This window comes from Symphalangus syndactylus, chromosome X, assembly GCF_028878055.3.
Source record: "Symphalangus syndactylus isolate Jambi chromosome X, NHGRI_mSymSyn1-v2.1_pri, whole genome shotgun sequence".
Classification (NCBI taxonomy): domain Eukaryota; kingdom Metazoa; phylum Chordata; class Mammalia; order Primates; family Hylobatidae; genus Symphalangus; species Symphalangus syndactylus.
In genome coordinates this window covers 122,627,057-122,648,235 of record NC_072447.2, presented here as the reverse complement: position 1 = coordinate 122,648,235, position 21,179 = coordinate 122,627,057, and the positions used below count along the sequence as shown (strand labels likewise).

Genomic DNA, 21,179 nt, shown 5'->3' with positions numbered 1-21,179 from the left:
TGATGGCAAGCCACTGGGGGTTTGGAGAATGAGGCTGATGCAGCTGATGTGGCAGCTTACTGTGAACAAAAATAATGTAAAATATACCATTAATATTATTTTATGTGACTATATGTTGAAATAATCATAATATGGTGGTTATATTGGGTTAAATAAAATATATTATTAAAAGCAGTCTCACCTGTTTCTTTTTTCTTGTTAAAAATGTAGCTACTAGAAAATTGAAAATACGTGGCTTGCAATTCTGCTCAGGTTAACTTTTCTATTTAATGGTGAGGTTCTAGGAAGTGATTGTAGACAAAGAAGAGAGCCAAGGACAGAACCCTGCAGTGCTACATTTCAAAATCAGGGAGAGGAGAGAGATCCAGCAAAGGCGACCCAGAAGGAACAGCCAATAAGGTAGGAGGAAAATTAAGGGAGTGTGGTGTTCCGGAAGACAAGTGATAAAATTATTCAAAAAGAAGGGCGTGGCCAATCACGTCAGATGCTGCTGAAAGTTAAAGGAACTGATGGATTCAGCAAGCGCAGTGTTGGTGGACTGGCTTGGAAGCAGTTCAGTTTGGAAGCCTGATTGGAGAGCTCATGAGAATAGAAAGTGAGGACATAAAGGCAGTAAGTATAGATAACTCTTTAAAGAGTTTTACTTTAAAGAGATGCAGAGGAATGGGATGGTAACAGCAGGAGAATTTGAACTCAAGGGGAGATTTGTGTTTTGCTGTAGTTGCTGGGTTGTTTAGGAGAGGAGACAGTTCCACATGTCCACTTGGATTGGCTGATGGTGGCGTTGTCAACAGAGTGCCTGCTAAAAGCCTCAGGGCTTTTAGGATTTGGTTGGGGAAATAAGGCAAGTATGCTACAAAGAATTTCAGACAGGACAGTCTAAGCTCAAGGGTTAAATGCAATGGTTCTATTAGTGCTCTAAAAGTTCAGATGCAGCCAAGATGCCGTCTTTCTTTGTTTTCCCTCATCTTTCATATTTTTCTCTTTAGTGTTTTTTTTTTTCCCTTTCTATCTTCTACACTTGACAGCGGTAGGTCAATGACAATGTTAGCCTACCATGGCCCCACATTTTGGTTAACGGGCTTTTTTTTCCCACAGGCTTCTCTAAGATAGTTTATTACCCCAATGTCTAAAAAGGCTTCTAAAGTGGCAGGGGTGGGGGTGCTGCTGTGTTTATTAAGATGGCCAGGAACTTACCAGTGACACAAACTCCTCCTGTTCTCCCTCTGAATTTCCTAAGAGCTTTTGAATTTTTTTTTTTTTCTGAGACAGGTTCTCACCCTGTCACCCTGGCTGGAGTGCAGTGGTGCAGTGGCATGATCTTGGCTCACTGTAGCCTCGACCTCCCAGGCTCAAGCGATCCTCTCACCTCAGCTTCCTGAGTAGCTGGGACTGCAGGCATGCACCACCACATTCAGCTAATTTGTTTTGTATTTTTTCTAGAGATGGGGTTTTGCCATGTTGCCCAGGCTGGTCTCAAAGCCCTGGGCTCAAGCAATCCACCCACCGTGGCCTTCCAAATTGTTGGGATTACAGGTGTGAGCCACTGTGTCCAGTCAGATGTTGAATTTTCCTTCCTCTTTGCTCCTGCCAGATCTCCAGATCTTGGAAAACTAGCAGAGACAGGAATGCCAAGGGTAAAGCCATTCATTCTAGGACAATGCATTGGTGTGTAAATCCACTGATGTGGGCTCTCCTGATGGTCTGCATATGATAAGAAAGGCGGTGTGGTTATGGAGTGGAGAGGGTGTGTGTGTGCATCTGTCCCCGTGTGTGTGTGTGTTGAGGGGGGTAATTATTGATCACCGTGAGGGCATGGGACTCAGTCATCTTTAGGCAGAATTGTAATATTAACTGATAAAAGTTGAGTGACTTAAAATATCAATACCTTTCAGCCAGGAACATACCTGTCGTTGAACAAATTGGGTTTATTACTTGTGGCAGTGAGGGGGAATTATGGGGGAACCACAGGGCATCACAGTAAGTGGGTCTGAAGCAATCTTGACACCACAGCCCTGTCAGTTCTCATGGTGATTTGGAACCTTTTGCTCTCCAAGACTTCCGTCACTATGTGAACTCTTAAGTTCTCCTTAGCCTTAGAGCCTGTGGTCACCACCCCCGCCCCCTGGCCCCCCCACCTCTGGAGATGCATCAGGGGTTTACAGCTAGAAAGCAGGACAGGATGGGCCTGAAGCCCACCCATGAAACAGCAATGGCAGCATAGCTATGTCTGGGAACAGAGCAGATCTGGAGTGGCAAGGGGATTCTAGAATCTACTTAACCCCACTTTACAATAGTTCGTTCAGTTACATCAAGACCTCAAGGAGAGTTATCATAGGGGCAAAGTCTCTGCTTGCCTTTCTATGGCCTTCTGGCACAGATGAATATAGTACCCTTTCTCTGGGTTATGGTGCTCCTCAGATCTCCCTCCCACCCCCGCCCCCCTACACACAAACTTTCATCAAGAATGAAAGCATTGGGACAGGCACAGTGGCTCATGCCTGTAATCCCAGCACTTTGGGAGGCCAAGGCAGGGGAATCACTTGAGTTCAAGACTAGCCTGGGCACATAGTGAGACCCCATCTCTCCAAAAATATATCTATATATATTAGCTGGGCATGGTGGAGCACGCCTGTAGTCCCAGCTGCTATGAAGGCTGAGGTGGGAGGATCTCTTCAGCCAAGGAGGTTGAGGCTGCAGTGAGATATAACTGCACCACTGCACTACAGCCTGGGCAACAGAGCAAGGCTCTGTCTCTAAAAATAATGCCAGCACTGATTTCTAAAAGTTTGATTATCAACTGGCATGCTTCCTTAGAAGCATGACATGGAGTGAGTCATGGGAGAATTATCCTTTTCATGATCACTTTGGTTGTTTCCCATTTTTAACTATTTGAAACAATGCTGTGATACACATTCTTTTATGTACATTATTGTGTGCAAGTGTGACTATTTATCTATAAGGTAATGTTTGAGAAGTGATGTTCCTGGATCAAAAGGTATGTGCATTTTAAATTTTGATATGTATTGCCAAATTGTTCTTTAGAGAGTTAGAACTACCTACTCCAGAGTGCATGAGAGTCCCTATTTTTTCCCACCTTCGTCAGCAATGCAATATTATCCAAATTAAGGATTTTGACAATCTGATAGATGACAATACTCATTTGATATGTTTATTTCTAGCTCTTTACTTATTAGTAGGATGGAGCCTCTTCATATGTGATTATTTGTATTTCTTTTTCTGCTAACTGCTTTGTAGTCTTTGTCCCTTTTAGACCAAGTTGTTTGTCTTTTATTGATTTATATGAGCTCTTTATAAATAAAGAAATTTGGCCCCTGTATCTGTCATATTTGTTGCTAGTATTGTTTTCTAGTTTGTCATTCTTTTATTGACTTATTTTTTTTCATAAGTTTTACTTTTTTTTTTTTTGAGACAGGGTCCTGCTCTGTCACTCAGGCTAGAGTGCAGTGGCGTGATCATGGCTGACTACAGCCTCAATCTCCTGGGTTTAAGTGATCCTCCCGCCTCAGCCTCCCTAGTAGCTGGGACTACAGGCACATGCCACAATGCCCAGCTATTAAAAAAATTTTTTTGTAGAGATGAGGTCTTGCTATGTTGCCCAGCCTCAACTCAAACTCCTGGGCTCAAGTGATCCTCCTGACTTTGCCTCCCAAAGTGCTGGGATTACAGGCATGAGCCACTGTACCCGGCCTGAAATTTTCATGTAGTCAGATGTTTCAGTCTTTTCTTTATGGCTCTGTGTATTTATCAAAACAACTTTGTCTCCCTAGGCATACCCGTGAATAGTAAGAGGCATCCAAAGTTAATGGGCCCCAACCCACAAAACAATAGATCAGGTTTTTTGCATTTGTCTTTTTTTGGTAACAGCTTTATTGAGCTATAATTCACATACTATACAAGTCACCTATTTAAAGTATACAATTCAATGGTTTTAAATACAGTCACAGATTTGTGCAACCATCACCACAATCAATTTTAGAACATTTTCATCATCTCAAAAAGAAACCCTACCTGGGCACAGTGGCTCATGCCTGTAATCCCAGGACTTTGGGATGCCAAGGCAAGAGAATTGCTTGAGCTCAGGAGTTCTAGTTCAACATAGCAAGACCCCGTCCATACTAAAAATTCAAAAGTTAGTTGGGTGTTGTGGCATGTGCCTGTAGTCCCAACTACTTGGGAGACTGAGGTGAAAGTTTTGCCTGAGCCTGGGAGGTTGAGGCTGCAGTAAGCTGTGATCGCACCACTGCACTCCAGCCTGAGTAACAGAGCCAGATCCTGTAAAAAAAAAAAACAACAAAAAAACCCAAAAAACAAAACAAAAAGAAATCTTGCACTCTTTACCACCCCCCCACCAAAACAAAACAAAACAAAACAAAAAACATCCTCTAAGAGGATGTCTAAGCAAGACATTCTCTGTGTCTATGTATTTGCCTATTCTGGACATTTTATGTAAATGGAATCTTTCGGAATCGTCTTTTTTAAAGGAAGGATAATTCTCTGTAAAGGCAATTCCATTTGTATATGTTTTCTAGGCTATTTTAAGAATATAACTGAAGGATAAGGGGTAGGGTGAAAGGATTGCATTATGCCCTGAATATCAAATGATGGTCTTTTGCTTTTTTGCTTTGTATTTTATTTTAGTCATCCTACAATGGCAGAATCACTAAGTGAAATTTCTGACAGTCTGGATGTTCTGGAGGCCGGTGATGAGGGTAAGTAACCCAATAAAACTTTGATAACCAGAATTAGATTTGTTTACTGTGTTTATTTAGCTCCTAGAACAAAGAAGCAAGGCACGAGAAAACAAGTTCAGATCATTAGACTCAGTTACTTTTACTTTTCAGTTTTCTAATTTCTTCTTTGGCACCTCCAACTCTGACAGTCAAAGATTTGCCTGAGGTCCTGCAATCTTCTTTGAAAATGGTTACCAGGTTTTACTTACTAAGGCTTTTTCTCCTTCATCAGAAAAAACCAATCAGAACAGACCATGATCTGACAAATTCAGCTGAGGTTTTGCTGTAGATAGTAATTCAGATCTAAGCAAGAGATTAATTTGTTGAGGAGTAAAAGGAGGTAGAAACAAAAGATACCTCCACAGGCTTCTGTTAAATAGGATTAAATTTACAAAAATTCTCTTTGGCAAAACTTACTCATGTGTCCATTGCCTAAATTGTGGCACAATCTACGAGTGATAGGTGATCATGCATGGAATAATTAGAAAGGGAGGCAAATGTCACTAAACAATGATAAGCTTTACACACACACACACACACACACACACACACTAAAAAGGAAATCATAAGATGCAATGTGAGACATTGAGTGTAAAGACAGAATTGAATCCAACAGTTCTTTGGGTTGTTCTTCCATTCTTTTGCTGAGTCTTCTTTAGTGGTGTATGGTATAGAAAACTTTGCCTGGAAGAACAGGGGGAACCTCCTTGTGGCTTCCTGGGGGCCTGGCTTCACACATGATGTGGGGCAGGGGATGCTGAGAGCCTGATCACAGATTCTTAATGGCAGTGCTTGGGTCTTCTTCATCTTTGTGTTATCACTGTTTAGTATTGTGTCTCAGAGAGAGAGAGAGACAGAGAGCAAAAGAGAGAAAGAGATTAGGCACTCCAAAATATTTAATGAATGAATAGATGAATAAATGAGTGAAAGGCCTTCTCACCAAAGCAAACCCAACTACCAAACCAATTGACTTTTTGGGTATGAACTAAACAGATGCCTACAAAAGAAGGTGGCAGCACAGTACATCTTGATGAAGAGTGGTAGCAACGAAATGCCTTTTCTCTGTTCTCAAGTTTGTTTTTTGTTTGTTTGTTTTTTTGTAAGACCAAATATTTGAGTACAGTTTTAGAAGTTTTAGAACTAGTCAGGGCTGGCCAGAGAATAAGGTGGCTGTTGGGAGGTTAAAGGGAAGAAAGTTTAGTTAGAAATGTTTTCTTTCCAGCTGGGCGCGGTGGCTCACGCCTGTAATCTCAGCACTTTGGGAAGCCGAGGTGGGTGGATCACTTGAGGTCAGGAGTTCAAGACCAGCCTGGCCAACATGGTGAAACCCTGTTTCTACTAAAAATATTTTTAAAAATTACCCAGGTGTGGTTGCAGGCGTCTGTAGTTCCAGCTACTTGGGAGGCTGAGGCAAAAGAATCACTTGAAACTGGGAGGTGGAAGTTGCAGCGAGTCGAGATTGCGCCACTGTACTCCAACCTGGGCTACAGAGCAAGATTTCATCTCAAAAAAAAAAAAAAAAAAAAAATGCTGGGCGCGGTGGCTCACGCCTGTAATCCCAGCACGTTGGGAGGCCGAGGCAGGCAGATCACGAGGTCAGGAGATTGAGACCATCCTGTCTAACACGGTGAAACCCCGTCTCTACTAAAAATAAAAATTAGCTGGGCGTGGTGGTGGTGGGCGCCTGTAGTCCTAGCTTCTTGGGATGCTGAGGCAGGAGAATGGTGTGAACCCGGGAGGTGGAGGTTGCAGTGAGCCGAGATTGCGCCACTGCACTCCAGCCTGGGTGACAGCGCGAGACTCCGTCTCAAACAAAAAAAAAAACAAAAAAACAAAACAAAACAAAAAAATTTCTTTCCAAGCAGCAATGCAAGAGAACAAAGTCATGATTATGTGATGTATTTTAAAAGCTCATTCAGTTCAATTCAGATGGGCTGCCTGTATGCATGGTGGATAAGCAAATATACAACTTAGAGGCAACCATTTCTCATTAGATTTAGCTGTGTTTTCTTCTCTGGAGAAAAAACAGCCTTCAATGAGCTGTTTTCTGGCATGTGACACACTGCAGACTCTGACTGGATGAGTATGTTGAAAGCTACTTGCTGTTTGGGAATGCATAGTCTTTGGGCTTAGACAGGGAAATCAGTGGCTTTGTTATAGAAGTCCAGACAGCTGTCAGTTCTCAGCTGTCAGCTCACTGACTGCAACTGCTGTACCCTGTGATGACCTGTTACCCAGTGTATAGGTGACCTATATAAACATTGCTGGGTACAAATGTGAGTTTTTACCCATACCCGCTGTCTAGATCTCTCTACCCTTTGTGCTTTTCATAGGTTTTGAAAAACAGCCTGTGGAGGGCTCAACTGCTGGTGATTTAAAGGTGCCCCCATCACACTTTAAAAAAGAAAGCTTCAAAGGCCAAATTTATAGACTTGAATACATGGTAACCATCTCAGATTCCATTAGGGTTTCAAAAGCAACATAGCACATGGACAGTACCCAGCTTTGTATCTCACTCCCAGGGCTGAGACCAGGGCTTGTCTCCATTCATGGGATAGCAGGGGTGGGGAGTGTTGGGTGCAGTTAGGAGTAGGGTGGTCTCCTAATGGAAAGCAGGCTGAAGACATAGACCCTTGCTACTGACATTGTATGTCTGGCAGTGGGTTGTCACAAAGGCCGTATCCAGCTTTCAAGCCACTGACCTAGAGCAACAGCAGCCAACCTACCATGTTTGGCAGTTACCATCTCTCCGTGTCTCCCCAGCTCCCTGCTAACAAAGCTATACCACCACCACACTCAGAGCCACACTACAGGATGGAATGGAAACATTCTTTTCCTTCTAGGGTCCATGGTTAAAAGAGACACCCATTGCTTTAGCTATTTTTGAATCTTTGCGGGAAAATAAGTTGTTTCTGCCCAGAAAAGAATGGAAAATTGGGGGAAAATTGGACTATATGCATACTTAACTTTCAGCACCTGTTACATTTCCAAAGTCACTAGTCATTTTGTTAATTTAGGAACATAAAAATGTGTTAATGTACAATTTTGCTGCTCATACAATGATTATGTTTGTTGAATTCATTATTACGGCCTAAATAGTTTATTAGACATGTTTTTATCCGGTTATTCAGTGTTTATAGATTGTGTCACAAATGGAGCTATTAGCTGCTGACTCTCTTCTCCCTGTCTTTGCTGGATTATTAGAAGCAGGTTTGCAACTCAGATTCCCTAGCTTTGCTTTCCTCCCTTCCACTATGGGATTTTGAAGCAAGAGGGGCAACAATTGCTGTGTTTCTAAATCTTCTGAGCATAAAGTTGTTCCCCTTTCAGAAGGCCAGAATGAGATCCACCTGTCAAGAATCAATAAATTGTCTGGGCACAGTAGCTCATATCTGTAATCCCGGCATCTTGGGAGGCAGAGGTAGAAGGATCTCACTTTCTTGCCCAGGCGAGAGTACAGTGGCATTGTCATAGCTCACTGCAGCTTCAACCTCCTGGGCTCAATCAAGCCCCCTGTTTCAGCCTCCTGAGTAGCTGGGAGTACAGGCACTAACCACTACCCCCAGCTAATTTTCTTTTTCTTTTCTTTTTTTTTTTTTGAGATGGAGTCTTGCTCTGTCACCTAGGCTGGAGTGTAATGGCTCAATCTGGGCTCACTGCAAGCTCCGCCTCCTGGGTTTGCGCCATTCTCCTGCCTCAGCCTCCTGAGTAGCTAGGACTACAGGCACCTGCCACTGCGCCCGGCTAATTTTTTGTATTTTTAGTAGAGACAGGGTTTCACCGTGTTAGCCAGGATGGTCTCTACCTCCTGACCTTGTGATCTGCCCGCCTCAGCCTCCCAAAGTGCTAGGATTACAGGCATGAGCCACCACGCCCAGCCTCTTTTATTTTCAATACAGACGAGGTCTGGCTATGTTGATCAGGCTGGTCTCGAACTCCTGAGCTCAAGCAATCCTCCTGCCTTGGCTTCCCAAAGTGCTGGGATTACAGATGTGAGCCACCATGCCCAGCCTTAAATATTTTCTTATTGTAGAAATTATTTTTTTCTGAAAACATTTTTAAAAGGGATCTTGGAGAAAATATATGTTTCCTATTTCATTTTCATTTTTTATTCTTTCTCTCTTTAGGTAGAATTGCCAAGTTTTCCCAACCATGCCCCTATATAGGCAAATTTTAGTAGATAAGAAATTGCCCAAGTCATCCAAAACAGAAATTACTTAAGCAGCAATTATCAAGCAAACAGTTCTATAATCTTTCGTTGCTCTACTCCATGCTGGCTTCTGCCTCCAATTATGCATATTGTACAGTTCACTATTCAGTTATAGATATGGGGCTGCTTCTAATGAGATAGAATTGAATCCAGCCCTGATAAACAAGTAATTACTGAGTCCCTAACACTAGCTCACATTTATTGAGCACTTACTACATGCCAGATCATATGCTAAGCTCTTTACCTATGTCATCTATAATTTGCATCAACTCCTTATAAGGGCCAGTGTTTTTTTTTTATTATTATACTTTAAGTTTTAGGGTACATGTGCACAATGTGCAGGTTTGTTACATATGTATACATGTGCCATGTTGGTGTGCTGCACCCATTAACTCGTCATTTAGCATTAGGTTTTTCTCCTAATGCTATCCCTCCCCCCTCCCCCACCTCCTCCCTCCCCCCCTCCCCCCTCCCCCACCTCCCCCCTCCCCCACCCCACAACAGTCCCCAGAGTGTGATGTTCCCCTTCCTGTGTCCACGTGTTCTCATTGTTCAATTCCCACCTATGAGTGAGAACATGCAGTGTTTGGTTTTTTGTCCTTGCGATAGTTTACTGAGAATGATGGTTTCCAGTTTCATCCATGTCTCTACAAAGGACATGAACTCATCACTTTTTATGGCTGCATAGTAGTCCATGGTGTATATGTGCCACAATTTCTTAATTCAGTCTATTGTTGTTGGACATTTGGGTTGGTTCCAACTCTTTGCTATTGTGAATAGTGCTGCAATAAACATATGTGTGCATGTGTCTTTATAGCAGCATGATTTATAATCCTTTGGGTATATACCCAGTAATGGGATGGCTGGGTCAAATGGTATTTCTAGTTCTAGATCCCTGAGGAATCGCCACACTGACTTCCACAATGGTTGAACTAGTTTACAGTCCCACCAACAGTGTAAAAGTGTTCCTGTTTCTCCACATCCTCTCCAGCACCTGTTGTTTCCTGACTTTTTAATGATGGCCATTCTAACTGGTGTGAGATGGTATCTCACTGTGGTTTTGATTTGCATTTCTCTGATGGCCAGTGATGATGAGCATTTTTTCATGCTTTTTGGCTGCATAAATGTCTTCTTTTGACAAGTGTCTGTTCATGTCCTTTGCCCACTTTTTGATTGGGTTGTTTGTTTTTTTCTTGTAAATTTGTTTGAGTTCATTGTAGATTCTGGATATCAGCCCTTTGTCAGATGAGTAGGTTGCGAAAATTTTCTCCCATTTTGTAGGTTGCCTGTTCACTCTGATGGTAGTTTCTTTTGCTGTGCAGAAGCTCTTTAGTTTAATGAGATCCCATTTGTCAATTTTGGCTTCTGTTGCCATTGCTTTTGGTGTTTTAGACATGAAGTCTATAAGGGCCAGTGTTTAAATTATAGCATGCTGAAGGATGACTCTGTTCAGTGGTCTCAAGTCAAAGAAGTGACAAGCTGTGTTGGTATTCTGCGCCCCCCAGTGGACATAGCTGTCACTGCATTTTTTTCACTGTGCTAGTTGCTAAGGGGGATGCTGAGGAGGGCTTGCCTACAGCCTTGATGCAGGGGCAGTAGCTAAGACATAGGGAGCTATAACTTTTTTCTTTCTTGCGGATATCCAGAACATGGTAAGTACTTGACCTTAATCAATATTTGTTGAATAGATGAATGAACGAATGAATGAGTGAGCAGGCTAAGAACATTCAGATGCAAAACTTTTGATGCTAACAGCCAAGTTTTAGGTGTTCAGAAGATAGAGAGAAGCATGAGTTTCACTGATTGGTGGGAAACTGGACTTAAGGCAGGCCTTGAAGTTTAGGAACCTTTACCCTGACAGGCTCAGGAGTAATCGGTGCACAAATAGGTCATAGCACTTCAGAGCTAAAGGAACTCTAGTTCAGCATTTCTCAAAGTGTTTTTTGCCAGACATTCTACTTACACACATTGGGAGACAATATTGTTGCCTGCTTTCTTGGAACTTCACCATATACATAACCATTTTGAAGTTTCAGAAAAGTTTTGTTGAAAAGCAGGGTACTGAACTTTGTCTAATCCAGAATTTTCCAGATTGACTGGACTATGGATCCCTTTCTCATACAACAAACCTTATGAGCATCCCTCTGAACACACTTTGGAAGATGCTGATCAGGTGCCATCCTTTAATTTTCCTGCTGAGTCCCAGAGAGGTTGAGTGACCTACTCCAGGTCACAGAGCTAATTGATAGTGAATTCAAGCCTGGGATTCCAGAATTTTCTGACTCTTGGATGGTGCTTTCCATTACACCATTAAGCCTTTCATGATGGCTGCTGCATTGGCAACTTCCTTGTCTAGACCCTTCATTGCCAGCACAGAATTGCTGTGCTGATGAGACCTTCTGGAAACCAGACAGTTGAGACTTGGAATGAGACAATTTAGTTGGCACTTGTTGCATGTGAAATCAATAAGAGCTAATTCCTTGCCTCTGAAGAATGCAGCACGAGCCCTCTCCCCCTTCTCCCCTTTAGTTTCTTAATAACACAATAAAGACATATGTGCTTATTAAGAAACTAAAGAGGCCCAGCGTGGTGGCTCATGCCTGTAATTGTAGCACTTTGGGAGGCCGAGGCGGGTGGATCACTTGAGCCCAAGAGTTCACGTTTGAGACTAGAACTCAACTCTAGTTTCTAGAGCGTCGTCTCTTCAAAAAATCCAAAAATTAGCCAGGTGTGGTGGTGCGTTCCTATAGTCCCAGCTACTGGGGACGCTGAGGTGCGAGGATCGCTTGAGCCCGGGAGGTGGAAGTTGCAGTGGGCCGTGATCACGCCATCGCACTCCAGCCTGGGTGATAGAGTGAGGCTCTGTCTCAAAAAAAAAAAAAAAAAAAAAAAAGTAAAGCCCAAACAGCACCTTAAGGGCATTTAAACCTCACACTCCTCACTGCTGCCCTGGTAATTATTATAGATAGAGCAAACTCTCATTTATCTGCATGTACAAAGGGCAGCAGCCCTGTAGATAATCCAAACCAATTGGCAAGAATTGAAGAACACACACAATGATCATCACACACACACACACACACAACTCCTTGAAAAACTCTTTGGTATCTGATTTTGACACGCCTTTTACACAGGCAGCTTCTTCGCCTGGGCAGCCCTTTCTTGTTTCTGATTCCTGGCCGTCTACCTTGCTCATAAATTCCTTCCTCAAGGAAGTGTTCCTGGACTGCACTAACCAACCGCACTCACTCTTTGGGTCTGCATCCTTTGAGCACGCAGGCTGGGAAGTATCAACTGCCACTTAGACTTGGATTTCTAAGGGTTCTGAAGTGTTTTTCACATGTGAGAGCTTGGCTCTCCTATTGGATTGCAATGACTCCAGCCACTGGGGTAGAGTCAGGGGAGTACTAAGTGCTTTCATTGGCTCAATCATTGCTTCACATGAATGAACTTCTTAGGACAAAGAAAGAGGTATATATGTTAATAGCTGAAATTGAGAGGCAAGTGAATTCCTAGTGAGTTTGGCCTGAATAGCGGCTGCCCAGAGATCACAAGCTGTGGCCTGGGCTTCTGCTTTTACCAGTAACTCAGATACTTTGTTACTGAGTTATTAAGGGGACGACTAATCAAATGAATGTTGAAGGGTGCTGTCAGCATTGGGGTTGAGTCCAAGCTCTGCAGGCCACCTGGGTGGGATCATGGTCCTCATTCCTCTCATGAAGGCCCTATTTCCTCTCCTGTCTTCCCTTCTACCATCACACTCTGCCTCATTTTCATTTTTCACTTCCAGGAAAGAAGAAATTCAAATTTAAAGCCCTTAAGAGCTTTTTTGGTAAGAAGAAGAAAACAGAAGCCGAAGATACCCAGGAAGAAGAAATGCTAGAACTGAGCTTGTCCAGCAGCAACATTAACATCTCTTCTCGGGAGCCTGTTCGGGAAAATCAGCCAACTAAGGCCAGGTCAGCTCAGATGCGGTGGAGAGTGATGGGGACAGGGGAAGAGGCAGGCAGTTGGATCTAGGTCACCTTTCAGCAGCCAAATCACCAGGGACACCAAGAGTCCCCACCTGTGGGGCCAGGCTTGCCGCCATTGCCAATGCAGTCATGTCCGGGGGAGGGGGGTGGTGCTTTTCTCTGTGTGCATATGCATGTTTGTTGTCTGAGCTGCACAGCTCAGTGGGTTGGAGCATGGCAAATGCATACCCCACTTCCCAAGAGCACTGAATAAGAGGGTGCAGATATTCAGGGAAGCCCTGCCTGTCGCAACTAAAATAACTTGAGATGTGGGGCCTGGAGCCAATGAGGAGCTGAAGGCCTGTTTGATCTGGTAAGAAGGGCCTACGTCATTCAGGAGGCTTGGTCTGGTTTGCTTGCCTGGCTCTCAGACTACAGATCTAGCCAAGATCTCATGACAAGTGATGAAAGCCTCATATAGTAAAGCTATCTAGATGGGAGTGGGGTGGGTCATGAGCATGAAATCACTGTGTTGTTGTAAAAACACACATGCAAGCAAACAACCCAGATCCCTTTCTCCCTCCATCTCAGGAGACTAGGGGAAATGCTATAGTCACAGGGGGCATAGGGAAGAGTGTTTCTAGCTACCACTGCCACCGCTATTCAGATATTCACCTGCAGTGCCCAAATTTCCACATCCTATTGTGCTATCTGGACACCTAGGATCCCCAGCTGTCTCTGGATCAATCAGATCCCCCTCTATGAAGTTCTACTTAGGCCTGTTCTCCTGGCCTTAAATGCCAGACTTATCTGGACTCCCCACAGAGCTCACCGGTCCTGCTGCCCATTCCAACCAGGCAAAGCCTTGAGGGAATGAGGCAGTTAGCTGACATGTTATACTGTCCCCAGTACCTCCCCCAATACATTCTATAACATAATGACCTGATAGTTATCATATATGGCTCCTTAAGAACAACTGTCATGAGTGCATCCAGTGTGAGGAATTTCAGGTAGTCTTACTGGGAGTAGGGGAGACGGTTTTGAAAGAGGGGCTCATGTAGTACCTCACAAGTAATACTATTATAGCCCATTGCCTTGCAGTGTTCAGTAAGACTAAGACTAGCCCTGCTAAAACCCAGGGGGAGGTCGAGGAGGGGCATTCGGGTTTATTATCTCTGCTAAAGTTCTACATTTCTCCTTCTTACTTGTTCCTTCCTTTCCAGAAGTGTGTGCGCACGTGAACCTGAGAGAGAGAGAGAGAGAGAGAGAGAGAAGGGGGGATTTTTGTGTGTGCAAGGAAATTCAAAGAATTTAACTTAGGGGGCCTGAAGATCACCCCTGATCTCAGTCTTTTGCTTAATGTGCTAGGGGAAGACACCCTGGAAAATGTCACTCCGGAGAAGGGAGATCAGCTTTTTTCATTCACTGAAGCAATCAATCATAACGAAACTTATGACCAGCCTTCCCCTGGCCTGTACCATAGGACCAGCATCTATTTCCAAGACTGTATTAAGCCGTATCTGATGGAATGGACAAATCCCGTTCCTTCATTTGATTTCTTAATCAGTGCTGTTGTAATAATATACTTCACTGCCCTTAATTGAGGCTGAGATTTTGTTTGGGAGTTTTTATTTTTATTTTTATTTTTGCCTCCAGGGAACAGATCAATGAGCACTAGATATGTTAAGTGGACAAGAGTTTTCATTTTTGACAAACTTGGCCACAACTGGTGCTAATTTAATCTTTTGATCAGGGAGGGCTTGGCACTATAGAGCCAATTCAACAGTTTCACTCTGGTTAATGCACAGCATGGAAATGAGAGACATTTCTAAGCCCACTCATAGCCCAAGATTTCCTCTCAGTTTTTCTGTAAAAAGCAGAGGAGGCAAGGTAGTCACAGATGCTACACTGGTTCTGAACCTGATTTGAGCCAGTAGATCATAGAGCAGCAGTGAATGAAAGCGTGTTATGTGTGCATACTGAGCATATGCGTGTATATAGAGATGTCTGGAAACATTACTCTCTCAATGCTGGGTCAATCATATATATGCCCATTAAGTGTTTATCTAGAGAGTCACAGTAATTTTCTGCTATACTGCTGTTTTATAAAGCAGACTACGTTGCTTCCAACGCCAGGGCCACCTGGATAGCAGAGTTTTATAGGGAAAAGGTAAGTAGGAGTTTAGTAAAAAGTAGCAGACATCTCTCTCCTCTCCTCTCTTGTTGGCTCACAAGCCATCTTAGAGCGGGTTCTGTTTTAATCCCCATAACATGAGATTGTCCTTATAGTGTGTCATTATCAAATATACCCATATGAAGGCCCCACAGGCTCATAATGACAGGGCGGGTGCTAGCCCCACAATGCCCAAGCTGCTACTCTAGTTACCATTTGAAGATTTTTTTTTAAGTGCCAACATATATGTATTGTTTTGTAATAAAGATAATAAGTACAAAAAAGGGCATTTAAACATTTTAAAGTTTATTTTATCTGTTTTTAAACATTGCTATCCCTCCCTAAAAGAAACCCTGTACCAATTAACAGTTTCCCCCCTAAATAACCACTAATCTACTTTCTGCCTCTATAAATTTGCTTATTCTGGATATTTCACGTAAGTAGAATCATACAAAGGTTGTTTCACTTAGCATGTTTTCACTTAGCATGTTTTCAAGAGTCAGTCATGTTGTAGCATGTATCAGCTTACTTGCTTATTTTTTTCTGTTCTTCCTTTATTTTTTCGTGTCTAGTCTCATCTTTTATATAAACATACACATTTTCTCTTACCTAACAGGAATAACTTTATCATTTAAAATTTTTATGTTTCTATATAACAGCTTTCTTGAAATATAATTCACATACTACAAAGTTCTACCTTTCAGCGTGTGCAGCTTCACTATTACCCAATTTTAGGACATTTCATCACCGTAAAAAGAAACCCTGCACCCAGTAGCAGTCATTCTCTATTCCCCTCTCCTCTTTCAAACCACTGATCTGCTTTCTGCCTCTATGGATTTGCCTATTGTGAACATTTCACATGAATGGAATTATACAATATGTATGTGGCTATTTTTGACTGGCTTCCTTTCACTTAGTATGTTTTCAAGGGTCATTTATTTAAAATCATGCATCAAGAACTTGATTTCTTTTTTGATAGCAGTTTTATTGAGATATAATTAATATATTATACAATAAACCACTCAAATGGTAAAATTCAACATTTTTTGTAAATCCACAGAGTTGTACAATCATCATCATAATAAATTTTAGAACTTTTTCATCACCTCAAAAATAAACTCCTGTACCCGTTGACCGGTCCTCCCTATTCAACCTTCCCCCAACGCCTGCCAGGCCCTAGAAATCATTAATCTCCTTTCTGTCTCTGTGGATTTACTTATTCTGGACATTTCACATGAGTGGAATGTGGTCTTTTCTTACTGACTTCTTGTACTTATTATAATGTTTTCAAGATTCATTCATGTTGTAGCATGTATCAGAATTTCATCCTTTTTGCCACTGACTGTCCATTGCATGACTATACCACATGACTGCCCATTGCATGACTATACCACATTTTATCCATTCATCAGTTAACGGATATTTGGGTTGTTTCCACCTTTTGGCTATTGTGAATAATACTGCTATGAACATTTGTGTATAAGTTTTGGGGCAGATATATGTTTTTATTTCTCTGGGTATATACCTAGGAGTGGAATTGTTGGGTCAAATGGCCGTTATATATTTAACCTTTTGAGGCACTGATAGACTGTTTTCCAAAGTGGCTGGACCATTTTAACACCAGCAATGTATGGGGGCACCACCAGCAGTGTATGGGTGTTCCAATTTCTCCACAACTTTGCCAATGCTTGTTATTATCTGCATTGAATTTTTGATTCTAGCCATTCTAGTGGGTGTGAAATGGCATGTCATTATGGTTTTGATTTGTATTTCTGTGCCAACTGGTGATGTTGAGCATCTTTTCATGTACTTGTCGGCCATTTGTATATCTTTGGAAAATGTATTTGTATATCTTTCTTGTTTGGAGAAATGTCTATTCACATCATTTTTTTATTTTCTAATTGGGTTATTTAAATTTTTATTATTGAATTCCTTAAGAATTCAATAAAAAGAATTCCTATTAGTAAGAAAGAGTTCTTTATATGTTTCAGATCCAAGACTTATCAGATATATAATTTGCAAATATATTCTTCCATTATGTAGATCATCTTTTCATTTTCTTGCTAGTAACCTTTGATGCATGAACATTTTTAATTTTGATGAAATCCGTTTGTCTTAGTCCGTTCTCACTGCTATAAAGAACTACCTGAGACTGGGTAATTTATAAAGAAAAGAGGTTTAATTGACTCACAGTTCAATCATGGCAGAGGATAAAGGGGAAGCAAGGCACGTCTTACATGGTGGCAGTAGAGACAGAGTGCAAGCAGGGAACTGCCACACACTTTTCAGCCATCAGCTCTCATGAGAACTCACTCACTATCACGAGAACAGCATGGGGGAAACTGCCCCCATGATCCAATCACCTTCCACCAAGTCCCTCCCTTGACATGTGGGGATTACAATTTGACATGAAATTTGGGTAGGGACACAGAGCGAAACCATATCACTATTTATCTATTTATTTTTTCTTTTGTTACTTGAGCTTTTGGTGTCATATCTAAAAATCCATTGCCAAATCCAAGATCACAAAGATTTACTCCTATGTTTTTTCTAAGAATTTTATAGTTTTAGCTCTCATATTTAGGCCTTTAATCCATTTTGAGTTAATTTTTAAAATTACACTTTAAGTTCTGGGATACATGTGCACAACGTGCAGGTTTGTTACATAGGTACACATGTGCCATGGTGGTTTGCTGGGCACATCAACCCATCATCTACATTAAGTATTTCTCCTAATGCTATCCCTCCCCTAGCCCCCCACCCCCCAACAGGCCCCAGTGTGTGATATACCCCTCCCTGTGTCCATGTGTTCTCATTGTTCAGCTCCCACTTATGAGTGATAACATGCAGTGTTTGGTTTTCTATTCCTGTGTTAGTTTGCTTAGAATGATGGTTTCCAGCTTCATCCATGTCCCTGCAAAGGACATGAGCTCATCCTTTTTTATGGCTGCATAGTATTCCATGGTGTATATGTGCCACATTTCTTTATCCAGTCTATCACTGATAGGCACTTGGGTTGGTTCCAAGTCTTTGCTATTGTGAATGGTGCTGCAATAAACATACATGTGCCTGTGTCTTTATAGTATTTTTATATACGGTGTGAGATAAAGGTCCAACTTAATTCTTTTGCATGTGGATACCCAGTTGCTCCAGCATCATATGTTGAAGAGACTATTCTTTTTTCATTGAATAGTCTTGGCACCCTTGCTGAAAATCAACCATAGATGTATAGGTTCATTTCTGAACTCTCAACTCTATTTCATTGATCTATATGTCTATCTTTATGCTAGTGCTACACTGTCTTGATTACTGTAGTTTTATAGTAAGCTTTGAAATTGAAGTATAAGTTATCCAACTTTGTTCTTCTTGTTCAAGATTATTTTGGTTATTTGTGGTCCCTTGCATTTCACTATGAATTTTAAGATCAATTTTCTGGAAAAAAAAAAAAAGCCAGCATGAAATTCAATAGGGATTGCATTGAATCCGTAGATCGTTTTGTGAAGTACTGCCGTCTTAACAAGTTTAAGTCTTCCAATGAATGAACATGGGATTTCCTTTCATTTATTCAGGACTTTGGCATTTTTCTCATCAGTGTCTTATAGTTTTCAGATTATGAGTTTTGCACATCTTTTGTTAAATTTACTTTTAAGTTTTTATTCTTTTGTTGCTATTGTAAATGGAAGTGTTTTCTTAATTTCATTTTCAGATTGTTCATTGCAAGTGTATAGAAATACACTTGCATCCTTCAACTTTGATGAATTCATATATTAGTTCTAGTCATTTTTAGTGTATTTATTAAGAGTTTATATACAAAATTATGTCATCTATGAATAGAGATAATTTCACTTCTTCCTTTCCATTCTGGATGGCATTAATTTCATTTTCTTACCTAACTTCCCTGTCTATAATCTCCCATACACTGTTGAATAGAAATGATAAAAGCAGTCATCCTTGTTTTGTTCCTGATCTTAGGGGGAATACATCCAGCCTTCACCATGATATTAGCCGTGGTTTGTCACAGATATCTTCTATCAAGATTGAGTGCATTTATCATGGAAGGGTGTTGAATTTTACAAATTTTTTTCTGCATCTATTGAAATGGTCATATAGTTTTTGTTTTTATTCTATTGATACAGTGTTTGGCATTCACTGATTTTCATACATTAAGCCAATCATTCTTTGTAAATCCTACTTTGCCATGGTATATAATTCTTTTTATAAGCTGTTGGATTCAGTTCGTGAGTGTTTTATTGAGGATTTTTGCATCTATATTCATAAGAGATATTGGTCTGTAGTTTGCTCTTCCTGTGATGTCTTTGGTTGAAATTTTTTAAAGGTAAAATATATTACCACACTCCAAAAAGGAGTCTTTCATGTCTTTAGCCTTTCATTTGTTTTTATCTTTCTTCTGATTTTTCTTAACACGTAATTATCATCAACTTGGCACCATTCCCAATCAGAAGGTATTTTCATCTGGATTTAGCAAGCTTGGGGAAGGGAGGGGCAGGTGGTACATAGGATGACTTTGAAAATAGGATAGATATATTATAGAGCTCTTGTGTGAAAGAGGAAAGGATCTGATGAATTAAAGCCTCCTGTATCTGTGAAGATCTTTGATATTTTTTTAAATCAAAACAAAAACACGAGAGAAATTTGGATGTGAAAGATCTTTTATAATTCTCCCTGTAATAATAGCAAAACTCATGGTCTTTCCTCCCATTCCCCGGAATTGCCACTATTGAATTATATACTTTAAATGGGCAAAATGTATGGCGTGTAAACCATATCTCAGTAAGACTGTTATGTAAAAAGGATATATGCTCATAATGTAAAAATTAAAATTATACAGAAGGACATGAAGTAGAAAATGAAAATTTCATTCCTGTCCCTAGTGTGCCATTCCTCAGAGGGAACCACCTCTAACAATTTGTGGATATCCTTCTAGACTTTTTTCTTTGAATATGAACTATATATGTGTGTATATATTAAATGGGACCATACTATTATCTTTTTCACTTACTATCTCATGAGCCACTTTCTATGTCAGCACATATGCATCCCTGCTCTCCTTCTGAGGTATCTATGGTAGGCCATATTGTGAATATACATTTGTCTTCAGTTCCCATGGCCCTTGAGTTGCTTTTACAAGACCTTTCCTTTCTGTCCAGGGCCAAGAGCAGCATGAGGAGCAAAGCCCTATCCCATGATAGCATCTTCATGTTGGGTCCTGAGCCTGAAAGATCAGCAAGTAAAATGTTTCCTTCTATGGATCCCCAGAGAGGCAGACCTCAGCAGGTAATAGTGGACTCGAGCATCAGTGTCTAATTGGACTACTTCTCTTCTGTTCCCTACTCTACCCTGCCAAAATTAAAAGGAGCGGGAACTTGGTTCTGCTTCTCAGCTGATCCTACCCCCACAGGGCTGTTGTAAGCCTTGAGCGACAGAATGTATAAATATATAATGTGCCTATTACCTGGCACACAGTGTTGATTAGTATTGCCATATTCACTTCTTTTTTTTTTTTTTGAGACAGGTCTCACTCTGTCACCTAGGCTGGAGTGCAGTGGCATGATCATGGCTCACTGCAGCCTCAACTTCCCAGGTTCAGGTGATCCTCGCACCTCAGCTTCCCGAGTAGCTGGGACTACAGGCCTATAATGCTTGGATGATTTTTTGGTACTTTTTGTGGAGACAGGGTTTCACCATGTTGCCCAGGCTGGTCTCAAACTCCTGGGCCCAAGCAACCCTCCCGCCTTGGCCTCTCAAAGTGCTGGGATTACATGCGTGAGCCACCGTGCCTGGCCTATGTTCACTTCTCTTAACTTACCATAAGAATAATTATTTTGGCAGCGACATTCCACTGTTTATGTGCTGGCATACCAATCCTCAAGTTTTTTTCTCTCTCTCTTACACAGAGATCCTATATTTCCAGAACTCTGCCTAAACCTAGGAGTAATGTGCCTGGAGTTGTGTCTGGAGCCATGTCAGGAGCTGTGCTTCAAAATGTGCCTACAAGTGCAGTCTGGGTTGCTGGCCCCAAGATCACTGAGGTAACAAAGTGGAATTGTTCAGAGCATGGGCAGCTGAGT

General features: G+C 41.5%; 1 protein-coding gene across 2 annotated transcripts in view; it reads left to right on the top strand.

Annotated features, from left to right (window-relative positions):
• Positions 1 to 510: 510 nt before the first annotated feature.
• The window catches only part of KIAA1210 (KIAA1210 ortholog), a 49,339-nt gene continuing 28,670 nt past the window's right edge, over positions 511 to 21,179 (top strand). The window contains exons 1-5 of one of the 2 annotated variants that reach the window (XM_055268938.2): positions 511 to 612; positions 4,663 to 4,733; positions 12,755 to 12,923; positions 20,259 to 20,385; positions 21,006 to 21,140. In XM_055268938.2, coding sequence (XP_055124913.1) covers positions 4,673 to 4,733; positions 12,755 to 12,923; positions 20,259 to 20,385; positions 21,006 to 21,140 — 492 coding nt within the window. In that variant the 5' untranslated portion in view covers positions 511 to 612; positions 4,663 to 4,672. Of the gene's footprint in view, positions 613 to 743; positions 845 to 4,662; positions 4,734 to 12,754; positions 12,924 to 20,258; positions 20,386 to 21,005; positions 21,141 to 21,179 lie in introns of those variants that run through there. The other variant, XM_063634852.1, reaches the window with a different exon arrangement.